Source organism: Dermacentor albipictus, unplaced genomic scaffold (assembly GCF_038994185.2).
Source record: "Dermacentor albipictus isolate Rhodes 1998 colony unplaced genomic scaffold, USDA_Dalb.pri_finalv2 scaffold_13, whole genome shotgun sequence".
Classification (NCBI taxonomy): domain Eukaryota; kingdom Metazoa; phylum Arthropoda; class Arachnida; order Ixodida; family Ixodidae; genus Dermacentor; species Dermacentor albipictus.
Genome location: NW_027225567.1, coordinates 9,464,628 through 9,481,322, shown reverse-complemented (window position 1 = coordinate 9,481,322; position 16,695 = coordinate 9,464,628). Strand labels below are relative to the sequence as shown.

The 16,695-nt window shown below is 44.2% G+C and overlaps 1 protein-coding gene across 13 annotated transcripts in view; it reads left to right on the top strand.

The window, feature by feature from the left end:
* LOC135915887 (protein arginine N-methyltransferase 7-like) overlaps window positions 1-15,137 on the top strand; it is a 143,401-nt gene extending 128,264 nt beyond the window's left edge. For all 13 annotated transcript variants that reach the window (XM_070528600.1, XM_070528599.1, XM_070528604.1 and 10 more), the window contains one exon: window positions 14,705-15,137. In XM_070528600.1, coding sequence (XP_070384701.1) covers window positions 14,705-14,942 — 238 coding nt within the window. In that variant the 3' untranslated portion in view covers window positions 14,943-15,137. The remainder of the gene's footprint in view (window positions 1-14,704) is intronic.
* The last annotated feature ends 1,558 nt before the right edge of the window (window positions 15,138-16,695 follow it).

The window sequence follows — 16,695 nt, the reverse complement described above, 5'->3', positions numbered from 1 at the left end:
ACGAACCCTCCTTGTCCTCTTGGGAGGAATTTCGACGACAACTTCTAGCAGCGTACACCAGCATGGATCGGAAAGAAAAGGCAGAAATCGCACTTCAACCTAGGAGCCAACTCACAAACAAGAACGTGGCGATGTGCATCGAGGACATGTCCCGCCTGTTCAAGCGTGCTGATCAAACATGAGTGAAGATAAGAAGCTGCGCCATCTCATGCGTGGAGCAAAGCAGGAACTCTTCGCAGTTCTCGTCCGCAACCCACCACGCACGGTCGCTGAGTTCAGATACGAAGAAACGACCATCGAAAAGACGCTCGAACAGCGGGCTCGGCAATACAACCATGAGGCAAGCTGTGCACCTGCCCACGTCTTTGGAGGCGTGCCAAACGACCTTGAAGCCCTGCAGGAGCTGGTCCGGTCAGTGATCAGGGAAGAGCTCAACAAGCTGCTATCACCTCAGACTCCAACTGCACTATCTATCATCGACGTTATCCGGGATGAACTGAGGCAGGTCATATGGGATCCAGACCGTGAGCCACAGCTGATGTGGCGCACACCAACGTACGCCGACATACTCAGGCAAGCCGCAGTTCACAGTAGTGAAGCAGTTGCGACAACCGTTTCCTACTCTCCGACAGTACGCAGTGCACCTCGTCTGCTGGAACCACCGACTGCCTATCCGCCTTCAGCACGTAGTGCACCTAGTTTTGTGGAACAAAGGCCCTGAAAAAGTGACGTCTGGCGTGACCACGAGCATAGGCCTCTGTGTTTCCACTGCGGAGAAGCGGGTCACCTGTATAGGTTCTGCCCGTACCGTCAAGCTGGATACTATCCCTTAAGCGCACCATGCCCTCAAAACGGTGAACGGCCAGTAGAGATCGAAGAATGCTTGTCGACGCGTCAAAGCCCCATTACTCCTCGCCAACATCAACAACAGTCACCGTCACCCATGTGCTACCGATCGCCTAGCCCACGTGCGTCTCCAAGATTGCCTAGGCGTCGTTCACCGAGACCACACCAGGAAAACTGAAGCAAGCGACCTGTGGAGATGAGGCTGCTGATAATTCCAGTCTACAGGTGCAGGAACGAAACGATTATGTCAGATTTGCGGTTGATAATAGACGGATGCGAGCTGAATGCCTTAGTCGACACTGGCGCTGATTATTCGGTAGTAAGCTTCAAGATGGCAAAGCACCTGAAAAAAGTTGTGACGCAGTGAACTGGTCCGCAGATACGCACGGCAGGCAGTCATCTTATTAATGCCCCTTGGCCGATGCACCGCAAGACTTACGATAAAAGGCTTTACTTACATTTCTGACTTTATTGTACTGCCAGAATGTTCATGGAAACTTATATTGAGAATGGATTTTCTACAAGCTAACGGCGCCATAATTAACCTACGTAGGTCCAGTGTGTCTTTCTCGACAAAACAAGCTATACCTGTGGAAGAATCGGAGGAGCGACGTCTCGCTGCACTGCGCATCGTTGATGATGACGTAACTGTGCCGCCACGCTGCAGTATAATGGTTCTTGTGGAGAATGAAAGATTTTCCAACCGCGAAGGCATAGCGGATGGAAAAATAGAGCTCCTTTTCAACAAAGGTATTTGCGTGGCTCGGGGTATTGTTCAGTAATGTGGAAAGTTGGGCTAGTTGGTGAGTGATCATCATACCTTGCTGGTGAAGCAGCGCACTGACACGGACACAGTGAAGACAAACAGGCAGCGAGTGTCATCTTTTCCTGTTTGTCTTCACTGTGTCCGTGTCAGTGCACTGCTTCACCAGCAAGGTATGATGGTCTTGTTCAGTTAAGCGATGGCCGTGCAAATGTTGCACTTACGAATTTCGGAAATGAATTCCAACACATCACACAACGAACAGCTATTGCCTATTTCCACGAGTTCTGTGTAGTGACCGAATTATGCAGCCTAACTACAACGTCAACTGCCCTGCCAGGAACCTGCAGTGTCGACAGATCAATTACCGTCAACCCGAGACTCCGGAAGCCCAAGAGCGCTTCCATTCGGCCTCTGTTCCGCGCCTGCAACGTTCCAGCGAATGATGGACACTGTGCTCGCAGGATTGAAATGGCAGTCGTGCTTAGTGTATTTGGATGATGTGGTTGTATTTTCCACCACATTTGACCAACATCTAGAGCGCCTGCGACTAGTACTAGGAGCGCATCAGACTTGACAATTAAGCCGGAAAAATGGCGATTCAGCTTCGATGAACTTCGGTTTCTCGGACACGTCATCAGTCCTGAAGGCGAGCGGCCAGATCCGAAAAAGACAGCAGCTGTTGCGAGGTTCCAGGCACCCACAGAAAAAAAGTCAGTGCGACGTTTTTTGGGTTTATGCGCAAACTACAGAAGATTTGTGGAAAACTTTTCAAAGATTGCTGAGCCCCTTACAATGCTAACAAGAGCAGATCAACTTTTCATGTGGGAAAACGAACAACAAGACGCCTTTGACGAGTTAAGGAAATGCCTGCAAGCTTCTCCGATCCTTGCCCATTTTGATGAGACAGCCAACACTGAAGTTCATACCGATGCAAATAACGTCGGCCTCGGTGCCATACTAGTACAGTGGAAGAACGGTGAGGAGATAGTAATAGCTTATGCCAGCCGTAAGCTGTCGAAAGCAGAGGCAAATTACTCAGCAACCGAGAAAGAGTGTCTTGCAGTCATTTGGGCAATATGTAAATTTCGGCCCTACCTCTATGGTAGACCATTCAGAGCAGTCAGTGATCACCATTCGCTTTGCTGGCTGGCGAATCTCAAGGATCCATCCGGACGACTAGCAAGATGGAGCCTTAGGCTTCAAGAGTATGATATTATTGTCGTATACCGATCCGGGAGGAAACACAGCGATGCTGACTGCTTGTCACGTGCACCAGTCGAGACTGCTGTGTCAGAAGAAGAGGATTTCCCGTTCCTTGGCATTGTTGACGCGTCACAAATCGCTCAACAACGAGATGACCCAGACTTGCTTCCACTTATACAGCGCCTGGAGGGACTCGACGTTCAACTCCCGCGTATTTTCTCTAGAGGAATAACCTCGTTTTGTATGCGAGGAAACGTCCTCTAGAAGAGAAACTTTGAGAACAGCGAGAGAGAGAGAGAAACAACTTCATTTAGTTGCCTGCAGAACGACACCATGATTAAATGGCGCCGTGATGCGGGCCCTGACGTCTTCTCAGCGGGTGGTCTCTACTCAACTGCAGCGCGTGTTACTCCCGCGGTCGGTCGCCCTGAGGGGCAACTTTCCGTCGATTTAGGTCGGCCTTTGTCTTTCAAGAGCTGCTGAGACCTGCTGGATGGCCCAGGTTTGGCTTTCATGGTAGTAGCATTCCGCCGCAGCCGTGAGTCGCAGCAGAATCGTACTTGTCGAAGCTTCATCGGGGAACTTAGTGCAATCCCATAGGATGTGCGTCGGGGTGGCCCTCCCCCGCTGGCACATGCAGCACACCTCACTCACATATAATTTCGGGTATAGATGAGTCATTAACACTGGGGTGGGTAAGGAACCAGTTTGCAATTGTTTGAACAGCACCGCCTCCGCTCGGCTCAGCCCCGGGTGCGGGGGTGGGAAAGTCCTTCGAGTCAGGCGGGGGATCTGTGTAAGTTCGTTGAACGTTGTCATGTGGTCCTTGGCACTGCACCACGTTGGACGGTTTTTACTTGTCGTACCCACAGCTATGCGAGAAGAAATTTTGCATGTGTGTCATGATGAACCGACATCTGGACACATGGGTGTGAGCTGTACATTCACCAGGATTCGTCTGAATTACTACTGGCCTAAGTTATTAGCATCAGTGCAGCACTACGTCAAGACTTGTTGCGAGTGTCAAAGGCGCAAGACTTCATCCGTAAAACTGGCAGGCCTCCTCCAGCCATTAGGGCCACCAAAACTTCATTCCAACTAGTCGGTATGGACCTCCTTGGACCCTTCCCAACATCTTCTTGAGGCAAAAAGTGGATAGTTGTGGCCACGGACTATCTGACCCGTTACACAGAAACGGATTCTCTGTACAGTGCAACAGCTGTCGAAGCTGCAAAATTCTTTGTCAACAATATCGTGCTCAGGCATGGCGCTCCCACAGTTGTTATTACCGATCGTGGAACAGCCTTTACTGCGGACCTAATGAAATGCTTGTTGCAAATGACACATACTGATCACAGGAGAACTACGGCGTACCACCCTCACACAAACGGTTTAACTGAACGCCTCAACAGAACGCTGACTGACATGCTTTCGATGTATGTCGACGTTGAACATAGGCTGTGGGATGAAATTTTGCCGTACATCATCTTCGCATATAATACGGCCACTCAAGAAACAACTTTGGCTGCTATGTTGCCGTTAGATGAAGAAAACAATAACTCATCTGACCTCGATGATTTCTTGCAAAGAGCCGAGGAGGCACGACAGATGGCAAAGTACCGAATACGCCGCCAACAACGCATAGACTCCAGCCGGTACAACGAGCACCGTAGTGAAGCTCATTATCAGCCCGGTGACAAGGTGAGGATATGGACCCCAGTGCGATGTCGTGGACTGTCTGAAAAGCTTCTACGCCGATACTTCGGCCCTTACGAAATACTTCGTTGTATAAGCGACGTGACTTACAAAGTGAAATCCGCTGGACATGAGAGCCCAAGACGGCGCAACTATGCGGAAGTTGTGCATGTTGTCCGCATAAAACCCTACCAGGAAAGGTTTTGAACAAGAAAAAAAGAAAAGAAAAAGAAAGAAAAATGTGAGAGCCCACAGCAACCCGTACTTCCTCTCGCGCATCGGGCCGATGCGGTAAGGAGGGGGATAATGCCGCGACAACTTCGTCACATTCAAGTTGCGCGCCCTTCATATTGGACACTGTGCATGCCCTACCGTGTTGTTGTTCAACAACAGGCAGCGATTTTCGTGGCATGGGTAGCCAGTTGGACCTAGCTCGCATGCGCCACGCGCACGAGGTGTCACGCAAGAAGAAAGAGGAGGACGGTTCGAGCCCATTTTGAGAACGCGACTGCCGTGGATTTCTTCACGACCGCAGTGACTTTTACTTGTGGGCACAAGTTCGCCCTTAATAAATATTGTTGTTTTATTAACATCGTTACGACAGTATATGGTTGTAATACATTTTTAAAGACACCAGCTTCATTTTGCAGTACACAATGTTTTGTGCAACTATTTTTTCATGTTTAAAGGGGGACACAGGCCAAGATCCCCAGCTTTTGAGCCACTGCCTCCGATTTCAGTGAAAATTGGACATATTCTTTGTGGCGTTCACGCAGTACTCTGGGCTAAGTATCATTGCTCTAGCTTAATTTTTAAAGCAATTATGTCTCATACAATGTTAAATGGTTGGGGTCGCTTACAAAACCTATTGTTGCAAAATTATAGGGACATTGTGTCTTCCTTTGTGTTATTGCTTTAGAAGGAATGAACATATACATAATTGTGAGCCTATTCTTATGTTTCAGGGCGTTTGTCTCTTTCTAAAGAAAAATTTTTTTTGCAAGTGAGACCACTGTACTTCATACTGAAAAATTCAATTTTTTTCAGTATTAAGGAAATCAAAATTCAGCGATCAGGCATCACTGTTATATTCTGCACAAAAATTAACAAGAAATTTATCTAAAACTAAATATGCCTAAAATAGTATAGAAACAATAGGTTTTGCGAATAATGAACACCTTTTTCAGGAAGCATAGCAACAGAAAATGGACCTGGAAAAGCCCTGATCGCGAAACAAGAAATGAAATTGATTTCATACTTTCTGCCGATCCCAGCAAAGTGAAGGATGTTGAAGTGTTAGGTAGAGTAAAGTGCAGTGATCATAGGTTGGTGAGGGCTCAGATTCACCTCAATTTGAAGAGAGAAAGAGTAAAATTGGTCGGGAAGAAACAGGCCAACCTAGACACAGTAAGGGTAAAAGCAGACCAATTCAGGCTGCTGTTTGCAAACAAATATGCAGCCTTAGAACAGAGAGATGAAGATGACATAGAGGTAACAAATGAAACCATAAGTAGGCTTGCTTCAGAGGCAGCAATTGAAGTGGGAGGTAAGGCACCAAGGCAACCTGTAGGCAAGCTCTCCCAAGTAACAAAGAACCTAATAAAGAAATGACAAAGAACGAAAGTGTCTAACTGAAGAGATAAGATAGAATTCGTAGAACTGTCAAAATTGATCAACAAGGAGAAAATAAGAGATTCGAAAATGTGAGAAAAACTGAGGAAGCCATAAAAAATGGACGCAGCATGAAATCTGTGAGACGGAAACTTTGCATAGAACAAACCAAGATGTATGCACTTGAAGATAAATAGGGTAATATCATCTGCAATCTCGAAGGTATAATAAATGTAGCAGAAGAATTCTATGCTGACCTGTACAAATCCCAGAGGGGCCACGATATTTCATTCGAAGCAATAATGAACAGTTGCAGAGACTGTTTAAGCTTGGGCAAGTTGGCGCGACATTCTTTTTCCTACAGCGCAAAGAACAAGGACGAGGCCCGCCGTGGTTGTTCAGTGGCTATGGTGTTGGGCTGCTGAGCACGAGGTCACGGAATCGAATCCCGGCCACGGCGGCCGCATTTCGATGGGTGTGAAATTCGAAAACACCCGTGTACTTAGATTTAGGTGCACGTTAAAAGAACCCCAGGCGGTCGAAATTTCCGGAGTCCTCTACTGCAGCGTGCCTCATAATCAGAAATTGGTTTTGGCACGTCAAACCCCGTAATTTGACTTCTTTTTAACAAGGATGAGACGAGTGCACATACACAGTGCTGTGTATGTGCACTCGTCTCGTCCTTGTCCTTTGTGCTGTAGGAAAAAGAACAGGTTGCAGAGACTTCTTCCATACCCAGCGATGAAGTTAGAAGGGCCTTGCAAGACATGAAACGAGGAAAAGTGGCAGGAAAAGATGGAATAACAGTCGATTTAATCAAAGATGAAGAAGACATAATGCTTCAAAAACTGGCAGCTCTCTATGCGAAGTGTTTGTCGACTCCAAGGGTCGCAGAGAACTGGAAGAATGCAAATATTACAATAATTCCCAAAAAGGGAGATGTTAAAGAATTGAAATATTATAGGCCCATTAGCTTACTCCCAGTATTATATAATATATTTGCCAAGATAATTTCCTATAGAATAAGGGCAACACTGGACTTTAGTCAACCAAAGGAACAGGTTGGCTACAGGAAGGGATGCTCCACAATGGATCATATCCATCTCATTTATCAGGTAACTGAAAAATCTCCAGAGTGCAAGCAGCTTCTCTATGACTTTCATAGATTATGATAAGGCATTTGATTCAGTAGAGATACCAGCAGTAATAGAGGCATTATGTAATCAAGGAGTACAAGTGGCACACATAAATATCTTGGGAAAATATCTACAGAGATTCCACAGCTACCTTAATTCTAAAGAAGAAAAGTAGGAAGATACCTATACAGAAAGAGGTCAGATAAGGAGACACAATCTCTTTGATGTTATTCACTGCGTTCTTGGAAGAAGTATTCAAGCTATTAAACTGGGAAGGCTTAGGAGTAAGAATCAATGGCAACTATCTCGGCAGCCTTCGGTTTGCAGATGGCATTGTCCTTTTCAGCTACACTGGAGACGAGTTACAACAAATGATTGAGGACCTTAAAGGGACACTAAAGGGAAACAATAAATCATTGTACACTAATAAAGCATTGTTTGAGAACCCTGCAGGCAGTCATTTCAAGAAAATAGTTTGAATATTAGATGAGAAAATGAAGGTCCAAGTATCAGTATTTGAATTTCGCGCCGAAACGCCAGCGCCGGTACGTCAGCGTGACGTCAGGGATTCCAAAGTTTGTTTTCGCATTTGGGCCGCGTTGGCTGAGTAAAGGTTCCCAAAACTTGGCATGTTTAATATTTGGTTCCTTTAGAACACAATGTAGTCAATCTGTACCGCTATATATAATTAGTAGGCCCTAGAAGATGCCATCAAAATCCATGACATCACAGCCCCCAGGTGCAGGAACTTAAGTAGGCGTCGCCACCCGTATTTCGTTCTTGCGCTTTTTCTCGCTTACCGAACGTCCTATCGTTGTAAGGGTGGTGTTTTTGGTGTTGTAGAACGGTGATTTACTCATGCAGAAGAAATCGCTTTTCACTTTAGTGTTCCTTTAAAGGACCACTTACCAAGTCTGAACATTTTAAGCTGACAAGTGCTGAGCACACAATGTGCGATAACGATCGTGTCTGCAAAGTATTACATCGTTACACGCCGTAGAAAGATCTGAAATTTCAAACCGAACATCATTTTCCCTTCTCGTGGCCGTGACATTCCAAGCCAAAGGATGACATACACGTGCTAGTGCACCTACGTACATGAGTTCACGCTGTGACGTCAATCATGGTGACACATGACTGAGAATTATTCAAGCCAACATCTGTTATTTGTGTAATATTGCTATGGCATGAGCCGGTCGAGAAGAAGAGGAGGAAGACATTAGCTGGCACAGCCTCGGGACGCCATCTTTACTTCACCATCAATCTCGTCCTTTAAATAAACCCGGTTCAACACTAACTGTAACAATATGTTGCTAGCATAGGCGAATTAAAGCTTAGAGAAATAATAAAACACACAAACCGAATATCTGCATGTTCTTGTTTTACTTCGCACGGCAGCAAGAAAGATGTACTTCCGTTCCGTCTGCTTGTTCCCACGTCATGCAATCATGCACGCAGACACCGAAACTATGTCATTTTCTACCATGTTCCAGCACAGCATCATGCTCAGTGATCCACTTGTGTCTGCCTCAGTATTCGTGTAGCACAGACTTTTACCGCTAGTCAGATTTCCTCGTGCACAGCGTGCAAAATCGTGTGCTGCAGGAAACGAGACAATCACAACAGGTTGCACACAATGCCATCAGCAAAAGTGCGCCACGCCGCAAAAAAATAAAAGTGAAAAAATTAAAAAAATAAAGGCGGGGCCCATGACGTATGCGTTCACGTGATCCTCAAGGTCCGGTATGGGAGAATGCAGGGAAGGAATTTCACTTGCAGAGGCTAGATGAGGCAAGTGGAGAGAGCGTCCGTTTGCGGTGAAGCTCACCACCTGGAATCATGGGTTTGCGACACTGAAATATTTTTATCTCGGCTATTACTGAGCTGATTTGAAAACTTTTTGAGGCAGAGCACTCCCTATAGGACACGTAACAACTACCAGCGTATAAGCAAAATTTGCTATGGGGCCTGGTGAGGGGCCCTTTAACAGAGAGAGTGTAAGAGTGGCCTTGACGATTAGTATGCAGAAGACAAAGGTAGTGATGAGTAGCCGGGCAAGGGAACAAGAGTTCAGAAATGCCAGTCAGGCTCTAGAATCTCTGAAGGAGTGCATTTACCTAAGTCAATTACTCACAGGGAACCCTGATGATGAGAAGGAAATTCACAGAAAGTTAAAAATTAGTTAAATTACATACGGCAGACATTGTCAGCTCCTGACTGTAAGCTTACCATTATCATTGAAAAGGAAGTGTGCAATCGGTGCATTTTACCGGTTGCACTAGAAGCATAGCGCGGGAAGGACGATCGACAAAGACTAGACAGGACCAGTGCTTGTCCTGTCTAGTCTTAGTCGATCATCGATCATCATTCCTGCGCTATGCTTCTAGTGTAACTATGTATTACCAACCAGCCCAAGCCTATACTCTTCTGAAGACCATTTTTCCGGTGCTGACATATGGGGCAGAAACTTGGCGACTGACAAGGAAGCTGGAGAACAAGTTAAGGACCATGCAAAGAGCAATGGAACGAATAATGCTAGGCATAACATTAAGAGACACAAAGAGAGCGGTTTGGATCAGAGAGCAAATGGCTATAGCCGATATTCTAATTGGCATTAAGAGAAAGAAATGGAGCTGGGCAGCTCATGTAATGCGTAGGTTTGATAACGTGGATCATTAAGGTTACAGAATGGGTGCCAAGAGAAGGGTAGCGCAGTCAAGGACAGCAGAAGGGTAGGTGGAGTGATAAAATTTAAAAATTTGCGGGCACTAGTTGGAATCAGTTGGGGCTGGACAAGGGTAATTGGAGATCGCAGGAAGAGGCCTTCGTCCTGCAGTGGACATAAAATAGACTGATGATGATGATGAATAAGTTTTGTAAGCTCGACATTGCTAAAACAATGCAAAATGGGAAAAATTACTGAACATTCAAAGCTTTACTATTTTACTGGTTCATCACATGTGGCCCCTAAAGCCCTCCTGAATATAACTTATGTAGAGCACAATATGCATAAAAGATTCACTGATGATTACGATGCTCCCTAATGTGAATTTTGAGCGCAGCCATTTAGGTGTCTTGAATTCACAATATATTGTGACAAGGAATTTGATTCTGAATGACAGCGTCAAGAAGGTGGTGGCGCTGAGCCTCTGCTCGGGCAGTTTGTTTAGCAGTAGCAGCAGACAAAGCATTTCCATCTGTTGCGTCGCTCATTGTTCAGAAAAAAAGCGTGAACACAAGAACATGTGGCTTGCATGGAGTTGATGTGTAGCGGGTCCGAAACTAACACCAGCGCTTTGTTTCCATAGCCGCATGCCTGGTCGCTGCCATTGAGGATGTCTTGTGCAGCACTCCGCTTTCCTCCTTATCCTTTCACGATACTCTCCTTCACTTTCCTCATCGCGCTCTCTTCACTCTTGCAATCTTGCATCTCCCACTGTACTACGTGTTCGCTCTTTCATCCTTCGAATTGTTCATTTGCTCGGTTACAAGGGACGCCGACACTCAACGTAGGAACGACCGCCTAAGAGCTGCGCTGTAAAAATGGCCATCAAAACTGGTTTGAAAGTGCAAGACTTCATGTCTAGGAAGGGAGGTGATGCCAAATTGTTGTCAAGTGACACTGTCTGTGCCAGTAGTGACCTCAGTTTGTCTTTAGAGCACAGCTCTTATGTGCCCGTTCCTGCGGCAAGCGGCAGCGTAACAGCGTAAAAATGAAAGAGCGAATGTGGAGCAGGATATGAAATACACGAGCCGCGAACAGCTGAGACCAATGAGAGCGGCCCCTTTGGTGAGGTGCGTGCGGGAAACTGGTGTCGTATGGACCTGCCCAACCACCCGATGCGTACTCGTAGCTGGTCTCAGCCAGACTGCTCGTTTCATACTATCATCTGCTCCCGCTTGTTTGGTTTGCTTGGTTTGGTCTCATTCATGCTTGTTCAGATTTTCATGGTTTGCAGTTGTTTTGTAATCTGATTGTATGGGTGAAGCGAATTGTGTGGTACTTTGTGGAAGCCAACAGACATTAGCGATTACACTGGAACCTTCGACGAGTCATGCATAAAAGCTGACTCGCTTGACCCACAGATCAGATTTTCAACCATCGCTGACTCTGCTACATGTCACTCTCAAATTCTTTCTCAGTATATCGCAAAATGAAAACATGTATAAAGCTGCACTCAAATTTCACATTAGGGACTACCATAATGGGTGATTTTTTTATTATTGTTTTTTGAGTCAGTTTCGAATTGATTCATCAGCATTCTATCATACCCTTCAACTACTTGAGTTCCTAAAAGGAGAGAGGGAAACAATGTTTACAGTGATACACCAGATTGTGCCAAGCTTTTTCTTTCCACAGTGGACGCATTTTCCAAACACTGCTTTTATCCAAGACCAGCCCATCTCAAAACAAATTCCTGCTTTATTACTGTAACTAAATGTTTACTGGTGTCTTCTTGAATAATTGAGATGGAAATTGCTTTTTTTTTTTCATCCTGTCCCCATTTAAACAGCCATTAAATTTTTTGCCAATAAGGCCTCATGCATGCACTACACAGTGGTGCTGCTCTTAAATAGAGCATGTCGAATTTCTTCGACACGGCATTTTTAGAGAGGATGAGGGCCGTGGCTGCTGCCTTGCCAATTATGGTGCCATTTGGGTCTGCCTGATGAGGCGAATCAATAGCCTCCACACAGCTTTTAGTTTATTCACGGAAAAGGAAATGCAATGCAGAAGATATTGTGCTGCAAACAACTAAATTTGGTGTTTAGAACTGTGTTCACAGATGCAGTGTCCACATATTGGGCATAAATTTAATAAATTTTACTTGAACAAATAAAACAGGCCTACTTCAAGTGGCTGCTAAGAACACGCAGTAGATTTTAGGTTGTGGGATGTATTTGGCACATTTAAGTCTGTGTTTCTCAAAACTGCTGCTAGGCAAAGTTTGTAACAAATAGTTTCATATATTGGCTAACTTGAATTCTGTGATTACTACATGCTCCCTCAACTAATTAGTCCAAATTAGTTATTGTATTGGAAATTATAGCAAATTCTGATGTCCACAGAAGCTATGAATAGTGCTAGGCAAAATTGCATTGTTTGGTAGATGGTCTTCACTGCAATACCTGTATCTATACTGAAGTTGTGAGCACTGGATGCATTGAAAAGCAAGAGGGGCTAACAGATGCCCAAAACAAAGGCCCTTAGTAAAGGCGCTGTTCCATATTTGTGCCATTTGCTCTAATATGCTAATACCAAATCTAGAGCAGCAATTTTCTTGAATCATACTGGTATATAGAGGGCGTTTAAGAAAGATGTGTCCACATTATCACTCAGGCATACAGTGTGAAATGACTCACGGTAGTAATTAGACTAATTATGTTTCCAACTCCCTGGGTGACAGGCTTAAGTATTGTTTGCATTTTAGGATCACTTGTCAGACTATTTCTATTAAAAATTAATTTTCGTTATTGTCCAATCCTTGGGAGTCATTTTAAATTGTGTGCCTCTGTGGTAACAAGCAATAAATTAGGAGTATGCTGACATGACATTTTCACCTTTCATTTCTTTTTAATTTAAAGATTTAGACCCCCCCCAAAATTTTTTTTAATATTGGTAAATCTTAAATAATGTACTGCAATAGCGTTTCTGTGTACAAGTTTCATCTCCCAGTAGGTGGCCACTCAGTGAGTAGCAGCATAGCAGACGATCAAGCGAGCAAGTGCCATAAAATTGTAGTTTTTCGTATTAATGACAAATGCTTCTAGGAAACAAAACAGAAACTAGTTCATAGAAAATTTATTATAATAAATTATTTGCAGTGTTTCGATGCTTTTTCTAAGGATCGAATGTCTTGTACCTGTATAAAAGTTGTAAAGTGATTCAGCCTGCAGTTGACATCGATCAAAGACAATGTAATCCTGATAGATTTGTGGTTGACAGAGTTTCCTATAATAATTACTAGAGGGAATGCGGGCACTGACCTGCCGCGGTGGCTTAGCGGCTATGGTGTTGTGCTGCTAAGCACGAGGTTGCAGGATCAAATCCCGGCCGCCAAGGCTGTATTTTGATGGGCTCAAAATGTGAAAACACCTCTGTATGTAGATTTAGGTGCATGTTAAAGCTCCCCTAATGATCAAAATTAATCTGGAGTCCCCCACTATGGTGTGCCTCATATTCAAATCGTGGTTTTGGCAAATAAAACTCCAGAATTCATTCATTCAGCTCTGGTGCTGCAATCTTTAGCCACCATGGGAATGATGGTAGTACATGGATTTGTCTGATCTTCATGCTTGTGGATTCAGATGTTCTTGTGGCTTTGTTTATTATGCTATACCTGCCTTTATTGTTGTAAATTTCAGAACAATTTATATTTTTGTAAGTGCAGAGGATGCACAATTGCTACTAATTGCATCAGTTCAGCCTGTTGAGGTGGCCAAAGCAAAATGCGCCAAGCATCTCGACGTACTAACTCACCCACGAGAAGTTCATAAGGGCATTTTATGCCGCTTATCTATGCATGCATCCGTGGTGTAACGGTTTCAATATCGGGCTGCTGTGTTAGAATCCTGCCATTGGACAATTTTAGTAAAGTTTATTTAATTATTTGTTATGCAGTATCGTTGAAAATTAAGAGATTACAAAGCAATGAAGATGTTTGCCTAAACTTTGTCCTGGCTTCAAGTCTATATACAACGCATCATCCCCATGCTGGCTAAAGTGCCCCACTTGCAGCTCCCATAGACACTAGGACCAGAGTGCTCCCTCTAGTAATTATTGTATGAAACTCTGAAGGCAAAGTCGCTGCACAGAATTCTGTTGTGTTGCCCCTCGCGTAAGGGGAGTAGGAGCAATATCAGTCCGCCAAAAAGGCTAGAAATGCACACCCAATACGAAAAACTGTGGGGGCAACTTGCTAAGGAAGATATTGTCTTTAAAATGTAATTTCGATACAGTTGAACCCTGTTATATATAACGCAGATAAACCAAAGTGTTGCATATATCGAAGGGGTGCCGTATCACAAAACGAATTAATTGTACTTTAAACTTTATGCATTAAACTTGGCCATTATAGGCATATATCGAACTTCGCAGCATCGGCTTGGGCACATCAGCAGCACAAATAGTGCCTGCAACTCCTGCATGGGCTAAGGTGCCGAAAGTGCCGCTCTGAACATGGAAAGATAGCCAATCTGTTCGAACTCTTAATACTTGCCGTTAACAGCAGTTCATTTTCTTGGCATGGTGGTGCTGCCATGTGTGAGCTTCTGGCCCTTATCTTCCCATTTCACTTGTAATTTTGGTCATATCAAACTATTTCAAATTAATTTCACTGTAGTCCATTAATTATCAGAGCTTCCCTATTTCTAAGGTACTTCGAATGTTTGTATGGGTGTGTATTGTGTGTTCTGATGGCCTTTTCTTTTTGTCACCTTTGTACAGGCAAGGTTACTGCAATGGAGTTGCATTGTGGGCAGAATTCATGCTTGACGACTCGAACACGGTCACATCTGGTCCCACAAAAGCTATTGTTCCAGGAAAACAAATAATTTGGGACCGTTTTTCCCGCCAGGGGGTGCAATTTTTGAACGGCACCAAGTTGGACCCGTACGCCCTCGAATGGCAATTTACGTTTGATCCCCCAAGTGGCCGTACAACCTTTTGTTTCGATGTGCAATGACTTGACTTGTGTTTGGACCAGTTGACTGTTTCGTAGCAGCCAAGAGTATGCTGTGGATTACAAGGTTGTGCCTGCAAAGGTGTGCATTTTTTTTTTTAAGCAGCAGGTCGACTTGTGTTGTGTTTTTAATTTGGACCAGTTGACTGATGTCAGCTCTTTCGTCTGTAAGTTATTTCCAATAAAAAGTGAAATGTGTTTGACTACATTAATATATCGCCAACTATACTACCACTCTACTTCTTGGAGGTTTATTGTCACTTAAAAGAAATTTAGAGAAATGATTAAAAAAATCTTTTAAAAACAAAAGGTGATGCAGAACTAAGAAAATAAACCACTCAAATGGCTGATCTGTTACAAGTTCATAATATTGCTATTTAACTCTACGTACCTTGCCCATTCGGCATCGTTAGCCTGCTAACGATGGTTTGAAACACCAGTTTCGAGACTACGTGCCACCCACGGAGACACTGTACTATCGAACGTAAAATAGGAGTCCTATTCTTTTGTTTTCTAAGCAATTCGCTTTTTCACCCCAGGCAGTGATTTTTGAACGCACTCTAAAATTCTTGCGATTATCAAAGTAGAAAGCAAAAATGGCCGCCCGCTATCAGTGGCTTGAAATGCCGCTTGCGAGACCTTCCACGCTGCTCACGTACACACTGCACCATAGGTCGTGAAGGAGGACAACTATACTTTTGTTTTCTAAGCAGTTCGCTTTTTCCCCACAAGGCGTTAATTTCTTAACGCACTCTGAATTTTCGTGATCGTCAAAGCAGAAAGCAAAAATGGCCGCCTCTGTCAGCGGCGCGCCCACTTCGAAAGATGGCAGATCTAGCTATTCCGCTGTGTTTGCAGCTGGTCTTATCGATGGATCGAGCAGGAGCAAGTTTGAGGGTGCGGTCTTTTCATCAGACTTTGACTCTGAAAGCGACGACGGCGCAAGCCAGCCTGGAACATTGGCGGCCACAGCCCGGCGCACCAAACTGTAGTGCTTGCTGTTAAATTGTTAAGTAGAATACATGTTCAGTGAAAAATTGTATTATGCTATATCTGCCATCATTGTCGTAAACGTCAGAGCAATTTATACTTTCCTATGTGTAGAAGATGCACACTTTATTCTGGCAATTTATATCATTTTTATGACAGACATCTCGTTAATGAAACTTTTATGCGTGAAAAGTGCATTCATTCTTCTTTTTGTTTATGTATTACATAATATACTGAGTTCAATACAACTTCACCATGAGCCTAGAAAGGCTTCTGCCTTAATAAAACCAGCAGACTTATTTTGAACTAATTGTAATATCAGCAAGGAGACCATTTAGGCTGGTTGGTACATATTCTGTCGTGCTGTTCAAAAATTCCGGCTGTTCGACTGTAGTTCTAGTGTGTTAAGTTTATGTTATGGGTATCTTACTGTTGCTGATGTAGCATATTCTAATTTTGGGCTTATTAATGTTTTATAAAGCAAACAACTTTAAAAGAGCCTGGAGCATTAAGAAAAGTTAGATGTGCCATCTACTGGGCGTGTTATGCTTCGTGATGACAAACGTTGCACTTTGGTCACAGGCCTTTTAAAAGGAGCGCAGGTTGTATGCTGCTACAGCCATTTTAGAGTGGAACTGTGGCGCATTCATTGTGGTATATAAATTAAAAACTGCCTTTATAGTGACATCAGTGGCAGTTACAAATTTATGAATCCAGCACAACTGTGCCACTTGTGAAGGTGACATGCTTATATCGTCTGTCCGCT